This window comes from Myotis daubentonii, chromosome 10 (assembly GCF_963259705.1).
Source record: "Myotis daubentonii chromosome 10, mMyoDau2.1, whole genome shotgun sequence".
Lineage (NCBI taxonomy): Eukaryota > Metazoa > Chordata > Mammalia > Chiroptera > Vespertilionidae > Myotis > Myotis daubentonii.
In genome coordinates this window covers 46,166,588-46,184,133 of record NC_081849.1, presented here as the reverse complement: position 1 = coordinate 46,184,133, position 17,546 = coordinate 46,166,588, and the positions used below count along the sequence as shown (strand labels likewise).

The 17,546-nt window shown below is 41.3% G+C and overlaps 1 protein-coding gene across 2 annotated transcripts in view; it reads right to left on the bottom strand.

The window, feature by feature from the left end:
* CDK14 (cyclin dependent kinase 14) overlaps positions 1-17,546 on the bottom strand; it is a 532,130-nt gene that overhangs the window by 350,558 nt on the left and 164,026 nt on the right. For both annotated transcript variants that reach the window (XM_059712254.1, XM_059712255.1), the window contains one exon: positions 1,012-1,091. In XM_059712254.1, coding sequence (XP_059568237.1) covers positions 1,012-1,091 — 80 coding nt within the window. The remainder of the gene's footprint in view (positions 1-1,011; positions 1,092-17,546) is intronic.

The following is a 17,546-nucleotide window of genomic DNA, read 5'->3' as shown; positions in this document are numbered from 1 at the left end:
AATTCTTTCTCTACCCATCATTTTTTGCCACTGCTTTCCAGTGAACCTAGGTCCTCATAATTTCAAATCTGCACTACTTTGAATGACTGATTTATCAGCCTCCAGGTTCCATCTTACCTAAACTATATCACATCTTAATATCAGATTTATCTTTCTCATACATTCAGCTCAAAAGTCTTCAGAGGCTCTCCAACCCATGAAACAAGGTCGCAGCTACAGAGCCAGCCCAGCATTCTGCTGGGGTCCAACCCCAGCGGGTCCAGGGGTTCCCAAAGGTGTGGACGGAGTCGGCGAAGAAGGAATGACACAGGGACAGCGTTCAGTTGATCAGCATGGTTGGGTTCTCTTGCCTGGTTCTATTGCCAGGTTCTGTAGGTTCTCCAGCCAGGTTCAGTCCGGTTCTCTTGCCAATTTCTGTAGTCTTCCAAGCCCCTGTGTTCTTGATTCTGTGTTCTGAGTTCTGTCTGTTTCTGTCTTGTTACAACTGTATTTATACCAGTTGATTCAATCCTATCAATCTCTATTACAAAGGTTAGGGCGTTTCTTATCTCCATTCCAGGGAGAAAAGATTATGTAGTTTAAGCATGATTGTTCGTAGTTAAAGGGATTAATTACCCGCCTGGCACTTAGTTGAGGGGTTTTATTCCCTCCCTAACTTCAGGGGAAAATCCCTACCTGGGGATTCAACCTTTCTCGGAGAGGTGACCTTGGTTAAAACACAGCACCAAGAAGGTGAGCAAACATATTAAGAACAGTATGCCATATATGCCAGGTCCCTTGAAACAGCAAGCATGGACCGGCTCCCGACACCAGCCTGGCAGGGGAAACAGGTGAGTGGATCACAATGATACGATTGTAAGAGGTACTACCTTTAAATTTCAGTTTACACATTCCAGTAAGAGAGATAACCATATAATTTAAAAAGTCAGCATATTCAGAGGTGCATAATATTTAAACAGTTACAGATATCATGCAAACACAAAAGCAAAGATAACAAGAGAAAATGCCTACCTTCCCTGATAGCTGTAAAAGGTGTACCTTCTTCTTCTTGCAGCCTGATCACTTTCAGGGCTACCAACTTCCCATTTACCCTGGAAAAAAAATGAAAGAAAAAATGAGAAGCAAATCCATAAAAATCTGCTCCTGTTATGGCTCTAATTTTCTTCCTTGCAATTTATATTTCTGCACTGAAAATGTCAGTGACTCAATTATGCCGCCACAACATGATTAATTCCAGTAAGGCTGGGAATTCTATATCATCATCATAAATATTCACACTTTACTCCATTTTAAATATTCGCACTTGCATAGTCCAAAATTTAACAGAAGTTTTCTGATTCACTCTATGTTCCTTCCAGAAACTACTGCTTAATAAAATCACCATGCTTCATCAATTACTCTCAGATTAAATAAAAGTGAAGTAGTCAAAACAGCTTTCTTTGTTTCTCCAGTAGCTCCTTTGTTTCTTTTGCTGAACTGTCTTAATCTTCAGTCCTAAACTGAGGTCACTCAATTCCCTTTTCCTTTTTCCCTTCCTTCCCTTCCTTTCCCTTCCTCTCTCTCTCTCTCCCTCCCCCTTCTCTCTGCTTTTCTCCCTCCCTGTCAACATCAACCATTTCTCCCTTTCCTCAATTTTTTTCTTACTACAGAATCCTAGTTATATTTGGTCTGATTGTATTTTATAATACAGTGTATCATAAAAATAAAAATTATGAATATTTTACTATTACAAGATTACACAAGACCAATCTAAAGCAGATGGTTCTTCCAGAGGCATTCTAAATGTGTATCAGCTCTAATTAAAAGTAAGAATGCACTAGGCAGATAACTTTTATCCAGTCAATTCTGTTAACAAAGACATGTCTACCTATATTAGTCTTCTAGTTGAATGTTCTACTTTCTACCTTTACTGGGCCTAGCAGCATATTTTATTAATTAAAATAGGTAAAACATGTGCACATTAAAAATTTTGTAAGAGACAAGAAAGCATTTGATGAAACGGAAAGCTCTCTGCCACACCCTCCCTCGGCCACCCAGCTCCCATTCTCTGAGGTTACCACTTATTACACACACACACACACACACACACACACACACACACACACACACGTGTGGCAAAAGTAGGCTTACAGTTGCTCAAATGGAAAATAATCTAATAGTAAATAATAATACAAGAATAAACTCTGGACGGAGAAACCAAGATGGCGGCATAGGTAAATACCAGAGTTTGCTGCTTTGCACAACCACTTCAAAAATACAACTAAAAGATGGAACGGACATCACCCAGAACCACAGGAAGGCTGGCTGAGTGGCAATTCTACAACTAGAAGGAAAGAGAAAAGCATACCGAGACTCAGAGGAGGTGCGGTGTGGAAGTTCAAAACCACACTTTTAAGGTTTTTCAAGAACTGTCTAGAAGCCGCTGATAAATTTAGTAAGACCCTTGAAAAGACTGGTGAGACCGCCAATAAATGTAGTGAGATCCTCAAGAAATCTAGTAAGACCCTCGATGTTGTGATACAGGACCAACTAGAAATTAAGCATACACTGACTGAAATAAAGAATATTATACAGACTCCCAACAGCAGACTAGAGGATCGCAAGAATCAAGTCAAAGATTTGAAATACGAAGAAGCAAAAAACACCCAACCGGAAAAGCAAAATGAAAAAAGAATCAAAAAATACGAAGATAGTGTAAGGAACCTCTGGGACAGCTTCAAGCATACCAACATCCGAATTATAGGGGTGCCAGAAGAAGAGAGAGAGCAAGATATTGAAAACCTATTTGAAGAAATAATGACAGAAAACTTCCCCTACCGGGTGAAAGAAATAGACTTACAAGTACAGGAAGCACAGAGAACCCCAAACAAAAGTAATCCAAAGAGGACCACACCAAGACACATCATAATTAAAATGCCAGGAGCAAAAGACAAAGAGAGACTCTTAAAAGCAGCAAGAGAAAGAAAGTCAGTTACCTACAAGGGAGTACCCATACAACTGTCAGCTGATTTCTCAACAGAAACTTTGCAGGCCAGAAGGGAGTGGCAAGAAATATACAAAGTGATGAATGCCAAGAACCTACAACCAAGATTACTTTATCCAGCAAAGCTATCATTCAGAATTGAAGGTCAGATAAAGAGCTTCACTGATAAGGAAAAGCTAAAGGAGTTCATCACCACCAAACCAGTATTATATGAAATGCTGAAAGGTATCCTTTAAGAAGAGGAAGAAGAAGAAAAAGGTAAAGATACAAATTATGAACAACAAATACACATCTATCAACAAGTGAATCTAAAAATCAAGTGAATAAAAAATCTGATGAACAGAATGAACTGGTGATTATAATAGAATCAGGGGCATAGAAAGGGAATGGACTGACTATTCTTGGGGGGAAAAGGGGTGTGGGGGATGCGGGAAGAGACTGGACAAAAATCGCGCACCTATGAATGAGGACAGTGGGTGGGGAGTGAGGGTGGAGGGTGGGGTGGGAACTGGGTGGAGGGGAGTTATGGGGGGGGGGGGAAGAGGAACAAATGTAATAATCTGAACAATAAAGATTTAATAATAATTAAAAAAAAAAAGAATAAACTCTGGCCCTGACCAGTGTGGTTCACTTGGTTAGAGCATCACCCCATGCACCAAAAGGTTGCTGGTTGGATTTCCAGTCAGGGCACATACCTGAGTTGCAGGTTCAATCCCTGGGTGGGGCACATATGAGAGGCAACCGATTGATGTTTCTCTCATACATCAATGTTTCTCTCTCTCACTCTAAAATCAGTAAAAATAGCCCTAACCAGTTTGGCTCAGTGGATAGAGCGTCGGCCTGCGGACTGAAGTCCCAGGCTCGATTCCAGTCAAGGACATGTACCTTGGTTGCGGGCACATCCCCAGTGGGGGGTGTGCAGGAGGCAGCTGATTGATGTTTCTTTCTCATCGATGTTTCTAACTCTCTATCCCTCTCCCTTCCTCTCTGTAAAAAAATCAATAAAAAATATATATTAAAATAATAATAAATAAATAAAAATAAAATCAGTAAAAATATCCTCTGGTGAGGATTTAAAAAAAGATATTATAAACTCTGTTTCAGGTACTCACAACCATAAATCTACTTTTGTCGGCCCTATATACACACACATTAAACCACACACATATACACACAGAATACATATACATATACAAATGGTAGTATGCATACGGTATAGTTTTTATCAGTTAATAAATTCATGAAAAACTATATCTTGCTTTTTAAAGACCACAGGGTGTTCCTTTGCATGACTGGTACGTACTTAATTCAATCCCTATTGATAGGTGTTTGGCACGTTCCCAACTTTTTGCTACTAATACAATGATGCAATAAATATTCCTAGACATGTAATTTCATCTATTTAAAAGTAGGTCTATAAGATAAAGTCCTAAAAATTAACTTGCAAGATCAAAATGTATGTGCATTTCTAAATTCTAATTCTTATGAACGTTGGGAAATTATCCTGCATAGAGTCTATACCAATTTGCATTTCCTATAGCAAATGATGAGAGCTTCTGTTTCCCTCCCCTTCCCCTATCCTATGTTATCAACCCTTAAATTTGCCAATCTTATAGATGAAGAATGGTTTTTCATTGCCATTCAAATTGCAACCAAAGATCTTTCAAGGTTATGGAACTAGCCAAGGAAAATTGAGTCTGAAATAAAGAATCTGAATGTCTCTTTTTAAAAAACTGGATCCATTAGATAGGTTTTTGCTCAAAAAGCTGCCACAGACTCGAAACTCAAAAGGCCAAGGCATTTATCACAGCCAAACCATTCCTACTGGCATTCCTCATGAAACTCACTGTGGGAATACATTATGGCTTACAGTAATCAAATAAGGAGATCTGATTATAAGGTTCCATGATGTGCCATCTACATGGTGTTTATTTCTCCTTGTGTTTCAGCTGGGAGGTCAGATCTGCTGCTTTTCTGCCCTGCATATCTCCTCTCTGAGTACATTACTTAAGCATTCTCCCCCTAATTGTGCTCCAGGTACCCAGGTGCAGGCAGACATTAATATGCACATGCGGTTTAACTGGAGACTGTACCCTGTGCTCTTCCCTTTGTCCGTTAGGACTAAGGGAGACCTTTGGCGGGGCCTCAGGGTGGGATGCAGTCAGTGCTGACAGCTGCACAGATTTTTCTCAGCCCAGTTGAGCTCATCACTAGCTCCCTGAGGAGGCAGTGACTGATTCCAGGAACTGCTTGGAATTTTCCCCTCATTTGCTGATATTTTCTCCTCACCCATAAAACACTCACACAACCTTCTTCCCACAAAGCTTTCCCATATCCCTTGAGATTGTTAACTTATATGTACCATGAACTGAATCCTGGGATACAGGGAATTCATGTTTTTGAAGGTTATATAATTAACCACACTCTCACACCATGAAGCTATGAATGTCTTGTAATTCACTGAAAAGAGATTAAACCTTATATTGAGCCAAAATTCACTCTTTAAACACAGCTAAAAATGGAACCTTTAATCTCATAGACGAATGTGTATTATTTCTGAAGTGAAAAAAATTTTTGAACATATTTTCTGTGATTATTGCATAAAAGAACAAGATCTAGCCCTGACTGCTGTGGGTCAGCTGGTTGGAGCATGGTTCTGTACACTGAAAGTTTTTGTGTTTGATTCCTGGTTAGGGCACATACCGAGGTTGTTGTGGCTTCCATCCCTAGTCAGGCACGTCCAGAAGGCAGTCAATCAATATCGATGTATGTCTGTCTCTCTCTTCCTCTCCCTCTCCCTCTCCCTCCACTCCCCCCCTTCTTCTCTCTCTAAAATCAATAAGCATATTTTTGGGTGAGGATTTTAAAAAAGAGAAGAACAACAAAATCCAGGTTAATGGGATTCTGATTCTGAAGCATAATTCTCCATGAATTAAACCTCCAAGTATTAATTTATTATAGTTATGATCATCATAATAGTTAGAGACATTGAAATTTTGTGTTACAACATATGAAATTAAGATCTGTACTAGATTATTAGCTCCAGGATAGAGGGAACTTTTTCTGTTTTGTTCACTGTCATGTGCCCAGTGCCTAAAACTTTCTGGAATAGAATAGACTTTCAAAATATTGTATTGAATAAATACTAATAATGTTAATATACTGATATTTATTTCCTTATACCTGCTAATTGACTCAAAAATAAAGTGTAAAAATCATTTCTCAACATCACTACTCATCAGGGAAATACGAATCAAAATGACATGATATCATCTCACACATGTTAGAATGCCCGTCATCAAGAAGACCAGAGACAATGGGTGCCAGAGAGAATGTGGTGAAAAAGGAACCTTTATGCATTATAGAGGGATTATATATTTGTCCAACCACTATGGAAAACAATATGGTGGTTCCTCAAAATATTAAAAATAGATATACCATACGATCCAGTAATTTTCACTTCTGGGCATGTACCCAAAGGAAATGAAAAGATTTCAACGCGATACATGCACTTTCATGTTTATCATAGCATCATTCACAATAGCCAAGATATAGAAACAACCCAAATGCACATCAACGAATGAATGGATAAAAAATAAGTGGTAAATATACAAAATAGAATATTATTCAGGCATGAGGAAGAAAGATATCCTCCATTTACAAAAACATGGATGGACCTTGAACGTATTATTCTAAGTGAGATAAGTCCAACAGAAAAACACAAGTACCATAGAATATCACTTATATGTGAAATCTAAAAAAGTTAAACCCATAATAAAAGAGAACGTAAAATGGTGGTAAATAGGGGGTTGGGAGGAGGGTGATGGATAAGTGTGATGGTTTTTAAGAGGGCAAATTTGTAATAAGTAACAAACAAGCCATATAAATCTATTGCGCAGTATAATGAATATAGACAACAACATTGTACTATAATTATCTATACTAATAAAGAGCTAATATGCTAATGAGCAGAACACTGTACTGTAATGGGTAATGACCAGGTTATTAGCATATTAGCTGGGGCATTAGGGGCTGAACAGGGGAGGCTCCTAGAGGAGGCAGGACCATCCCCTGCCAGAGAGGGCAGGGGTGAGAGCAAATAGCGCCTCACTCACCAGTCCTTCACTACCCACCACTCGCACTCTGAGTGCCCTGCTGCCCACCTGCCAGGGGAAGGAGCACAGCAGGCGGGAGGCTTCCACACTCTCCTCCAGTGCCATGACAGGACAGAGCCGCCTCATTGCTCTGGAGACAGGGCAGAAGCGGGGAGGCGCCCAGAGAAGGTAGGACGAGCCCCAGGCAACCAGAGGGACTGAGGTCGGAGCTTGAAGTGGTCAGAGAAGGCTAGAGGGTTTGGGGGCTGGGCAGGCGCACTGGAGCTCTGCGTGGACAGGTTCGGGTGTCAAGGCAGAGCTGCAGGTGGGTGGGCAGCTCCGCACAATATCGCGCGCTAGGCTCCTAGTATAATGTATAATGTGATAAATATCACTACATCTGCAATCATATTGCAATAGATAAATGTACCAAAGCAACAGGCTGTATACCATAAACTTATGCAATGTTACAGGTCAGATTTATCTAAACAGAAAAAGTATTGCTTTAAAAATTTTCAGAAAGCTCACATTTTTATAAAGTTTTCACATCTTTCATGTTTCTTTTTTCAAATTAAAGATACAGTCTCTTTGTTTTTGATGCATGTAGATATGGAAGATTTTCATTTCCTTAAAGCTTTAGAAATTATAGAATGCTTTGTTAGTTAACTTTTTTGCACCCAACAGACATGTTTCAAAACTCCCACTATCCTTTAATAAGACGAGCCCAGATCACTGTAGCTTCCTCTTCTCCAACTGCTTGATTGGTTTCCCACTAAGAATCATATTGATTATCAAACTGCTCTTTAACCTAAGAATCACTATGACTTGCTCTTTTCTTAATTAGGTTTTCTCTACATGTCTAGACTCTCACCAACTACTGAATCACTCAGTTCTAAAACCTAGTAACATTGTTAAGTCACTGGCTCCACTTTTGGAAAAGGTACCTTTGGAAAAAAATTATGAATTTTCTAATGTTCAATCTTTGTTGCATATATTTCTTTAAACTTTAGTATGGGCTGAAATAACTGAAATTCCAAGTTACTACTTTAACAACATACCAGTTTTTAAAAGAAGAAGGTTGTATGAAAAATAGACTAAACATTGTGTCTAATAATTACCTGTCGGTTTAACTATTTTATTAAAGATTAAAAACATAGGCTTCAACACTGACTTAAGTTCTTCAGAATAATTACAAAATTCAAATTGAATCAATAAATTAGAGCTGTTTACAGGAAAACATGGAAGATTCCTCTTTAACAAGTCTTATTAATTAAATCAAAAGCTAATGAACAGAAGGCAATCAAGGCTTGATTGGCAATGGAGACATAAATCAGTAAATAACGTGGTTAAAAATAAATGCTTTAAATTGTGTTACTACCACCACAGAACATTCTATTACAGAAAACAGGTTTGTGTCTCGTTGTTCTAAGCTCTATAGGAAGCCATTTAATTTCAGAGATTTTCTTTCTTTTTCCAACAGCTGCCATTCCCAGCTTGGTCTCACTTTGACGCTCACTTCAGGCCCAAGGATGAATGACTCACTGCTGGAGTCTGCCTGTCAACCTGGACAAGCTGACAAGTGCAGCAAGGGGGAGAGCCTGGGGAATGTCCGCACACTCGCGGAGCTAGCCACACAGAGATGGGACACTGGGTGCCCCAGCAGAGCCATGCTCTCTAGTGCAGTGGTCGGCAAACTGCGGCCCCTTGAGTGTGGCTCTTCCACAAAATACCACGTGCGGGCGCACACGTACAGTGTGATTGAAACTTTGTGGCCACACTCAAAGGGCCCAAGAGCCGCATGTGGCTCGCGAGCCGCAGTTTGCCGACGACTGCTCTAGTGGATCCAGCTCTCAGAAGGGTTCTCTAATCACAAATGCACATCTCTGCCAACTTCAGAACTCTACCCGCAGCCCTATGCACCCTAAGTTTGTAAATAATACAATTCTCTTGTGAGAGGGAAGCTTGGACGACCAACAGCCTATTCATTTTTGCATGCATTTCTTCATTTGTTGATTCAACATTTCATGACACCTGTAAAGGAAAACTCTTCAGTTAGCTCAGGGTAAATTTCCCAGGTTCAAAAGATGATGCACAAAGAGAATGTCACTACAGGCAAGCAATTCTCAAAGGAAAGCCTGAAGGTTTTCTATTTTATTAGTTACCTGAAATTAATAGGATAACAGTATAATAAAACAAAATTACAAATATTATCCAGGTCATCTCTGAAAATAGTGTCCATGTGCTAACACTGAGAAGGAATTATGTCTGGAGGATATAAAGGAAATTAAGTCAATATACCTAAAAGAAATTTAATATACTCTGGGAAATTTAATATATTCTCCCTCACTCTTCCATTTTTTTTTTCCCCAGGAGAAACTGCCAAGGGAAATAATACTAAGTTCAGGCAGATACAATGCTTTTGTTTCCTTACTGTATTAGTTTAGAAGCAAGAGAAGAAAAAGTAGATATTATTAGGGGAATGATAATGACAAGATGGGGTATATCAAGGACAATATTTTGAGCCAAATTTATAATTTTTTTGCAAAGTCATTATAATATTTTAAAGGTTTTACTATTAGCACTTCTTTTATTAATGCCTTCTTAAGACAAGTTAAAATGCTAATAATACTGTATTATATACATACTTCAAAAATGAAAAACTTAACTAAGTATTCATAGCCTTGCTATCCCCATAAAATTCCATTTTTATTCACATGTAAATGAAAATCATTTCGATGCTATTTAACCTTTGCTATTCTGAAATATCCTAAAAGAGCTATTATATTTTATTCTCAGAAAATAAATTAGAATTTCAAGGTAAGTTGTCAGTAAGTACACCTCATCCGAATTGTTACCAAAATACTATAAAGAGAAGTGGAAGGGGACTAATGCTATTTCTGTTAAATATAACACCCAAAGATTAATAAGAAAATAGTGTAATGACTATTTATTAGGATGTGCCCAACAGTACAAAAAGTCTGAAGATTTAATCCAATGAGAAAAGGGTATATGCTCAGACAACAACTATTACATATACAGTAGAAGAAATGATGACTGTTAAAGCATAATTCATCACTACCAATGTTTTACAAACTCATGACACTTTGAAACATAAAATTAGAGTGACATACAATGATCATGGGAGAAAACAGAATTATGTATATTTCAACCATTTTATTTTTTTTATTTTTTTTAATATATTTTATTGATTTTTTACAGAGAGGAAGGGAGAGGGATAGAGAGTCAGAAACATCGATGAGAGAAGCATCGATCAGCTGCCTCCTGCACACCCCCCACCGGGGATGTGCCTGCAACTAAGGTACATGCCCTTGACTGGAATTGAACCTGGGACCCTTCAGTCCCCAGGCCGATGCTCTATCCAGTGAGCCAAACCGGTCAGGGCAATTTCAACCATTTTAAACCAGCCAACTTTGCACCTTTGCAAAAATAAAATCTGTCAATGAAGAATTTGAGAGTCCTATTACCTTGCAAGTAAAGAAACCTCAGGCTTCTGAGCAGACAAAAAGATCCTTCCAGGCTTGATTTTCTATCTTAATCCTCTCACTACCTAGAAAACAGTAGCCCCCAGAAGACTCTGATGAAACTCAAATTCCCCCAGAACACCCCCAAATGATTTCGTTCATTTCATTGAGCCAAAAGTTGATTCCTTTAATTTCCATTCTCTGATTCAAGTTCTGACTCCACAAAGACTAAACTAAATATTCTTCTACAAAACAGACCTTCACTTGATTGTTAATATCCCGCCCCTCATTCAAAAAATGTTCATCGAGAGATGATGATTCTGTTGGGATGAACAACACAGACATGGTTGGTCCCTGCACTTACATCTCACCAGGGAGACAGACATAATGCAAACTACAAAGAGGCTTGAATGTGTCAAAGGGGGGCGGGAGACAGGAGGCTCCCACTCATCGATGGGACGGTGTCATGAAAATAATACCTGTGATAGAAAGGTATCAAAAAGATCAACCAAAGGACTTGTATGCATGCATATAAGCCTAACCAATGGACACAGACACCAGGGGGGGGTGAAGGCATGAGTGGGGGGGGTGTGGGGGGGCATGGGGAGATAAGGACACATATGTAATACCTTAATCAATAAAGAAGAAAGTAAGAGAGGAGAACCAAGATGGTGGCATAGGTAAACACCTATACTTGCTGCCTCTCACAATTACATCAAAATTACAACTAAAAAGCAGAACAACTAGCACCCAGAACCTCGGGAAAGCTGGCTGAGTGGAAGTTCCACAACTAGAGAGGTGAAGAAAGCGCATTGAGACTGGTAAGAAGTGCAGAAGCACAGAAAGTACTGGCACCTGGATGTGCTGCTCTTTTAATCAGGAGGGAGATACAAGATCCCACTTGCTCTGAACTCCAGTTTCAGGTGAGATTGGGGGACCCAGGCACATACGGGAAGAAACTGGACTGTCTGGCATCGGGACAAGAATGCGAGGGCAGCTTTCTTTCAGAGGTGCTCGTAGCGATCATTGTTCCTGCATGGAGCACAGGACACTGAGACATGGGGACCTCTCCAGTACAGGGCTGACTGGCAGCCATTGCTGTTTGCTCCACCCTGGTGATTCCCAGAGACCCCACCCTACCCAATTTACAACTCCACCCAAGCTGTGTGCATCGGCTTTTGCATATGAATGGCCAGTCCTTTTTCCGCACTAAAACCTGTCAAACTGCAGCTGGGTCAGAGAGCCCCAGAGCTTCCAAAAGAAGGCCCAAGGCCTGGCAGCAGCAGCCTGCTTTGCTTCACAGCTGGGCCTCATCTGGGCACCTCCAAACCCCATCCAAAGAGGAGGAATCTGCAGATCTCTCTGTAGCTCCTGCTGGGTGGCCCCAGACAGTGGCTGACCTTGCACCTCCTTGGAGATCCAAGAGCCAGTGTACCCAGTGGTCAGAGTGAGGCCATACCAGATTACAACTCTTCACATCCATAAGAGACACACTGAAGGGGCAGACTCGGTGAGCATCAAAACCCCACTGAAGCAAGTCCTGCCCCATAAGGGTGTCTCCTGCACAACAGATCTTCCAGTGTAGACACAGCTGATTCTCACAGCCAATTGGCCTGAAGGTCAATTCCTCCCAGTGATACCTACAGCAATCAAGGATTAACTACAACAAGACTGTGCAAACAGCCCACAAAGGGGTGCACTAAGAGCATCTACCTCGGGTGACTGGGGAGGCTGAGCCACTGGGCCCTATAGGACACCTACTACACAAGGCCACTCTAACAACTCAAGGAGACTCAGCAGCTACCCAGTACATAGAAACAAACACAGGGAAGCAGCCAAAATGCAGAGACAAAAAAACAAGTCACAAATGAAAGAAATGGATGAAAGCAAAATACTGAATAAAGAGTTCAAAACCACGGTTATAAGGTTACTCAAGAATCTTCTAGAAACCTCAAGAAATTTAGTGAAACCCTCAAGGATATGAAAAAGGACCAATCAGAAAGTAAGCATACACTGACTGAAATAAAGAATAATATACAGAAATTCAACAGCAGACTAGAGAATCCCAAGAATCAAGTCAAAGATTTAAAATACAAAGAAACAAAAACACCCAACCAGGAAAGCAAAAAGAAAAAAGAATCCAAAAATATGAACATAGTGTAAAGAGCCTCTGGGACAAGGGTACCAACATCCGAATTATGGGGGTGCCAGAAGAAGAGAGAGAGCAAGATATTAAAAATGTATTTGAAGAAATAATGACAGGAAACTTCCCCTACCTGATGAAAGAAATACTCTTATAAGTCCAGGAAGCACAGAGAGTCCCAAAGAAGAGGAATACAAAGAGGACCACACCAAGACACATCATAATTAAAATGCCAAGGTCAAAAGACAAAGAGAGAATCTTAAAAGCAGCAAGAGAAAAACAGTTACCTACAAGGGAGTACTCATAGGACTTCCAGCTGATTTCTCAACAGAAACTATGCAGGCCAGAAGGGATGGCAAGAAATATACAAAGTGATGAATAGCAAGAACCTACAGCCAAGATTACTCTACCCAGCAAAGCTATCATTTAGAATTGAAGGTCAGATAAAGAGCTTTACAGACAAGAAAAAACTAAAGGAGTTCATCACCACCAAACCAATATTATATGAAATGCTGAAGGGTATTCTCCAAGAAGAGGAAGAAGAAGAAAAAGGTAAAGTGACAACAAATACATATCTATCAACAAGTGAATCTAAAAATCAAATGAATAAAAAACCTGATGAACAGAACAGACTGGTGAATGTAATAGAATCAGGGGCATGGAAAGGGAGCAAACTGACAATTCTCGGGGGGGTGGGGTGGGGTTGTGGGAAGAGATTGGACAAAGAGCTTACACCTATGGACTAGGTCAGTGGTGGGGGGGGGGGGGGGCGCGAGCCTGGAGTGGGATATGAACAGGGTGGAGGGGAGCTATGATGGGAAAAAGGAGGAACATATGTAATAATCTGAACAATAAAGATTTTTTAAAAAATAAGAAAAAAAAATAAAAATAAGGAAATACTATAACAAAAAAAAAAAATGTTTAAGTCCAGAAGTTTATAATGAAACTTAAGAAAACTCACCAGTTATATTTAGAGGGTGCTATGGAATCATCTCACTAGTTTAAAAACTGTTAAATATAGAGAATATATCAAGCATTTACCTTTCACATATTTTCATATACACTATATCCCCATATAACCAGGTTGCTGGTATGTGAAAGTTTCTCTTTCTAGATGCACTAGAGGCCCAGCGCACAAAATTCATGCACAGGTAGAGTCCCTAGGCCTGGCCTACAATCAGGGCTGATTTTCCCCAGCTGCCAGCAGCCAGCCCCAGTTCCTGGTTCCCTATTGGTCAATCAGAGCCTGGTGGATGCGGGGAGGATAGAGAGGTTGGCCAGCTCCTGTGTTGAGCATCTGCCCCTGGTGGTCAGTGCATGTCATAGCCAACCGGTCGGTGTGCTGTTCATCAATTTGCATATTACGCTTTTATATATATACTAGAGGCCTGGTGCACAAAAATTTGTGCACTCGGGGGGAAGGGAGGGGTCCCTCAGCCCAGCCTGTGCCCTCTCGCAGTCTGGGACCCCTCAGGAGATAATGACCTGCTGGCTTAGGCCTGCTCCCGGGTGGCAGAGGGCAGGCCCAATCCCTAGGTGCAGCCCCTGGTCAGGCTCAGAGCAGGGCTGATTGGGGAGTTTGTGCGCCGCCCCCTGTCACACACAGAGCAAGGCGGATCAGGGGGTTGGGGCACCGCACCCTGTCACACTCAAGGCAGGGCCGATGGGGAGGTAATGGCTCTACCCCGTCACACACAGAGCAGGGCCCGTGGGGGGGGGGGGGGTTGGGGCACTGCACCCTGTCACACACAGAGCAGGGCCGATCAGGGGGTTGGGGCACCACAGCCTGTCACACACAGAGCCGCAGGGCAATCAGGGGGTTGGGGAGCTCCCCCCTATCAGGCACAGAGCAGGGCTGATCAGGGGGTTGGGGCACCTTCCCCTGTCACGAACAGAGCAGGGCGGATAGGGAGGTTGTGCCCCGCCCCCTGTCACACACAGAGCCGCAGGGCGATCAGGGGGTTTGGGCGCTGCCCCCCGTCACGCTGACCCTGGTGCTGGGATGCATATTACCCTTTTACTATATAGAGGCCTAGTGCACGGGTGGGGGCCAGCTGGTTTGCCCTGAAGCGTGTCCTGGATCAGGGTGGGGGTCTCCACTGGGGTGTCTGGCCAGCCTGGGTGAGGGGCTGAGGGCTGTTTTCAGGCTGGCGGGTGACTGAAGCTCCCAACCGCTCCTTTTTTTCTTTTTTTTATTCTGGGCCAGCTTTAGCTCTGAGGCTCCAGCTCTTAGGCCTCACTGCTGAAAGCAGGTTTCTGGCCTTTGTTTACCTTCTGTATTTGAAACAATGTTGCAATCCTGCTGGCTGAAGCCCGGCGACTAAAGCAGGTTTCTGGGGTTTTGTTTAGCTTCTATATTTGTAACATAGTTGCTTAGAGTTGCAGCTCAGAGGCCGGCAGCGGCAGGCGGGGAACGTTGGAGTCCTCCGTCACTGAAGCAAGCAAGCCTCATGTTCGCTTCCAGCTGCCTGTCTGCTGGCCGCCATCTTGGCTGGCAGTTAATTTGCATATCGCCCTGATTAGCCAATGGGAAGGGTAGCGGTCGTACGCTAATTACCATGTTTCTCTTTTATTAGATAGGATATAAATTGTGTGTAACAATGAAAAAATGATAGAACTTGAATAACAGCAAGGGAGGTGGTGGTGATAGTGGTTTTTATTGATTTCAGAAGGAGGAAGGGAGACAACAAGAGAGATAGAAACATCAGTGATGAGAGGGAATCATTGATCAGCTGCTTCTTGCACACTCCCTACTGGGGATTAAGCCAGAAACCCGGGCATGTGCTCTGATGGGGAACTGAACCATAACCTCCTGGTTCATAGGTCCCAGACTTAGAGCCTCCATTCTGAGTAAAGCAATTAGTCACATGCATACAGCCCTTGAGGAAATTACTCGCCACGAAGAAATAAGAAAGGACTGAACAACTAAAATGCATGAATAACAGAGGTAAGATTATTTTTAAAAGTAAGGCAAAGTTATCTAAGACAAAGAATGTTAACATCAAGAGTAGGCACAAAGCATGGGAAAGATGCCAGGACTCCACAGATGGAAGGGTAGCTGGGTACACATACTCCTGGCAGTACTAGAGAAGGGCCAAGTATATTTGATGAGAGGGGAGGGTTCCATCAAAAAAGGAAATAAAATACACTCTATAATGAGGAGTTTTCACAGCTTGATCTTTCACATGGTGAGATTTGAAACGTACTGTGTTAGTTAGTTCTAGAAGTTTTCATCCAAAACATACAATAGTTTACTAGTACTAGTATATCCCTAAATATGCAAGCACTCATTGGCACTGAAAACTAAGAATGCAGAGATGGTGTAAAGATAAAAGAAAAAAATAATTTGGGGTGCCCTGGCTGGGTGGCTCAGTTGGTTGGAGCATCATCCCATACACGAAACGGTTACAGGTTTGGAGCATCATCCCATACACGAAACGGTTACAAGTTTGGAGCATCATCCCATACACGAAACGGTTGCAGGTTTGATTCCCAATCAGGGCACATCCCTAGGTTGCAGGTTTGATCCTGGTGGGGCACATACAGGGGGCAACTGGTATTTCTCTCTCACATGATGTTTCTCTCTCTCTCTCTCTCTCTCTCTCAACAAATAAAATAAATCAATAAAAAGATATCCTCAGGTGAGAATAACAAAAAAGAAGTTGGGGTTATTTTTGGTTTTGTTTTTCTCTAATCCCCCATTCAAGCACACTTGTCGGGAGAAACATATTACTGAGTTCATTGAAACGGCTGCCTTCTACATTTCTAGAGAAATCAAATTTTCTCCTTCTGAGGTCAAGTTGCCACTTCAGGTAGATTTTGATCTCCAGTAGCTTTTTCCCATAGAAAAGTCTCCACAAAAGCAGAAAAGGAATGGGTGTACTTCTGAATGATACTATTACTTTCCCCCTCTCTTAGATTACTTATACCAGATGGGCCCCAGCTTATAATGGTGTGACTTAACAATTTTCGATTTTATGATAGTGCAAAAGTGATATGCATTCAGTAGAAATCATACTTCAAATTCTGAATTTTGATCTTTTCCCAGGCTAGCAATATGTACTACAATACTCTTTAGTGATGCTGTGGTAGTGGGATGATTTTGCCAACTATAGGCTAATGTAAGTGTTGTGATCACTTTAAAGTAGGCTAGCTAAGCTATGATGTTTCATAGATTATATGTATTAAATGTATTTTCAACCTAAAATATTTTATACTTATGACGAATTTACTGGGATGTAATCCCATCATAAATTGAGATGCATCTATATTTTCTGCCAAATTTTTACATACTATACCTCATACTGTATCTAAACACAAAAATCAAATCCACTTGTTCATAATATTCTTTCTAAAAAGCCTAATTACAGCATCACAATCAGAGTGGGTCAACACATGAGCTGGGATTAAAGAAAAGGCAATCAAGTCTGATGGTCAACCATAACATTTCAAGCTTCCCAGTTCCCATTTCTCTAACAGGTTCATGAATGTTCCCTCTTCGCTAGTACAGGCAAACATGTTCAGCATCATAAGAGAGAAGTTAAGTGTCTACTTTCAGGAAAAAGTATCTCCAAGAAGTTAAGTGAGATGCACCGGGAAGCACATCCCTGATGCACCATGAGGCTCTGAGCAGTCCCCAAATACTCATTGCCAAGTACTCGGAATCACAGAGACCTTGCATTTTTCCATGCAAACATAGTCATACAAAGTTAAATGAAGTTTGGAACAGCAGGACAAAACAATTAACGCCGCCCTGGAGAGCCATTAAGTCAGGGGTATTCAGAGTTCAGATTATCCTCAACCCAATTCCAATAAAGATACGCATGCATGCACACACACGCACA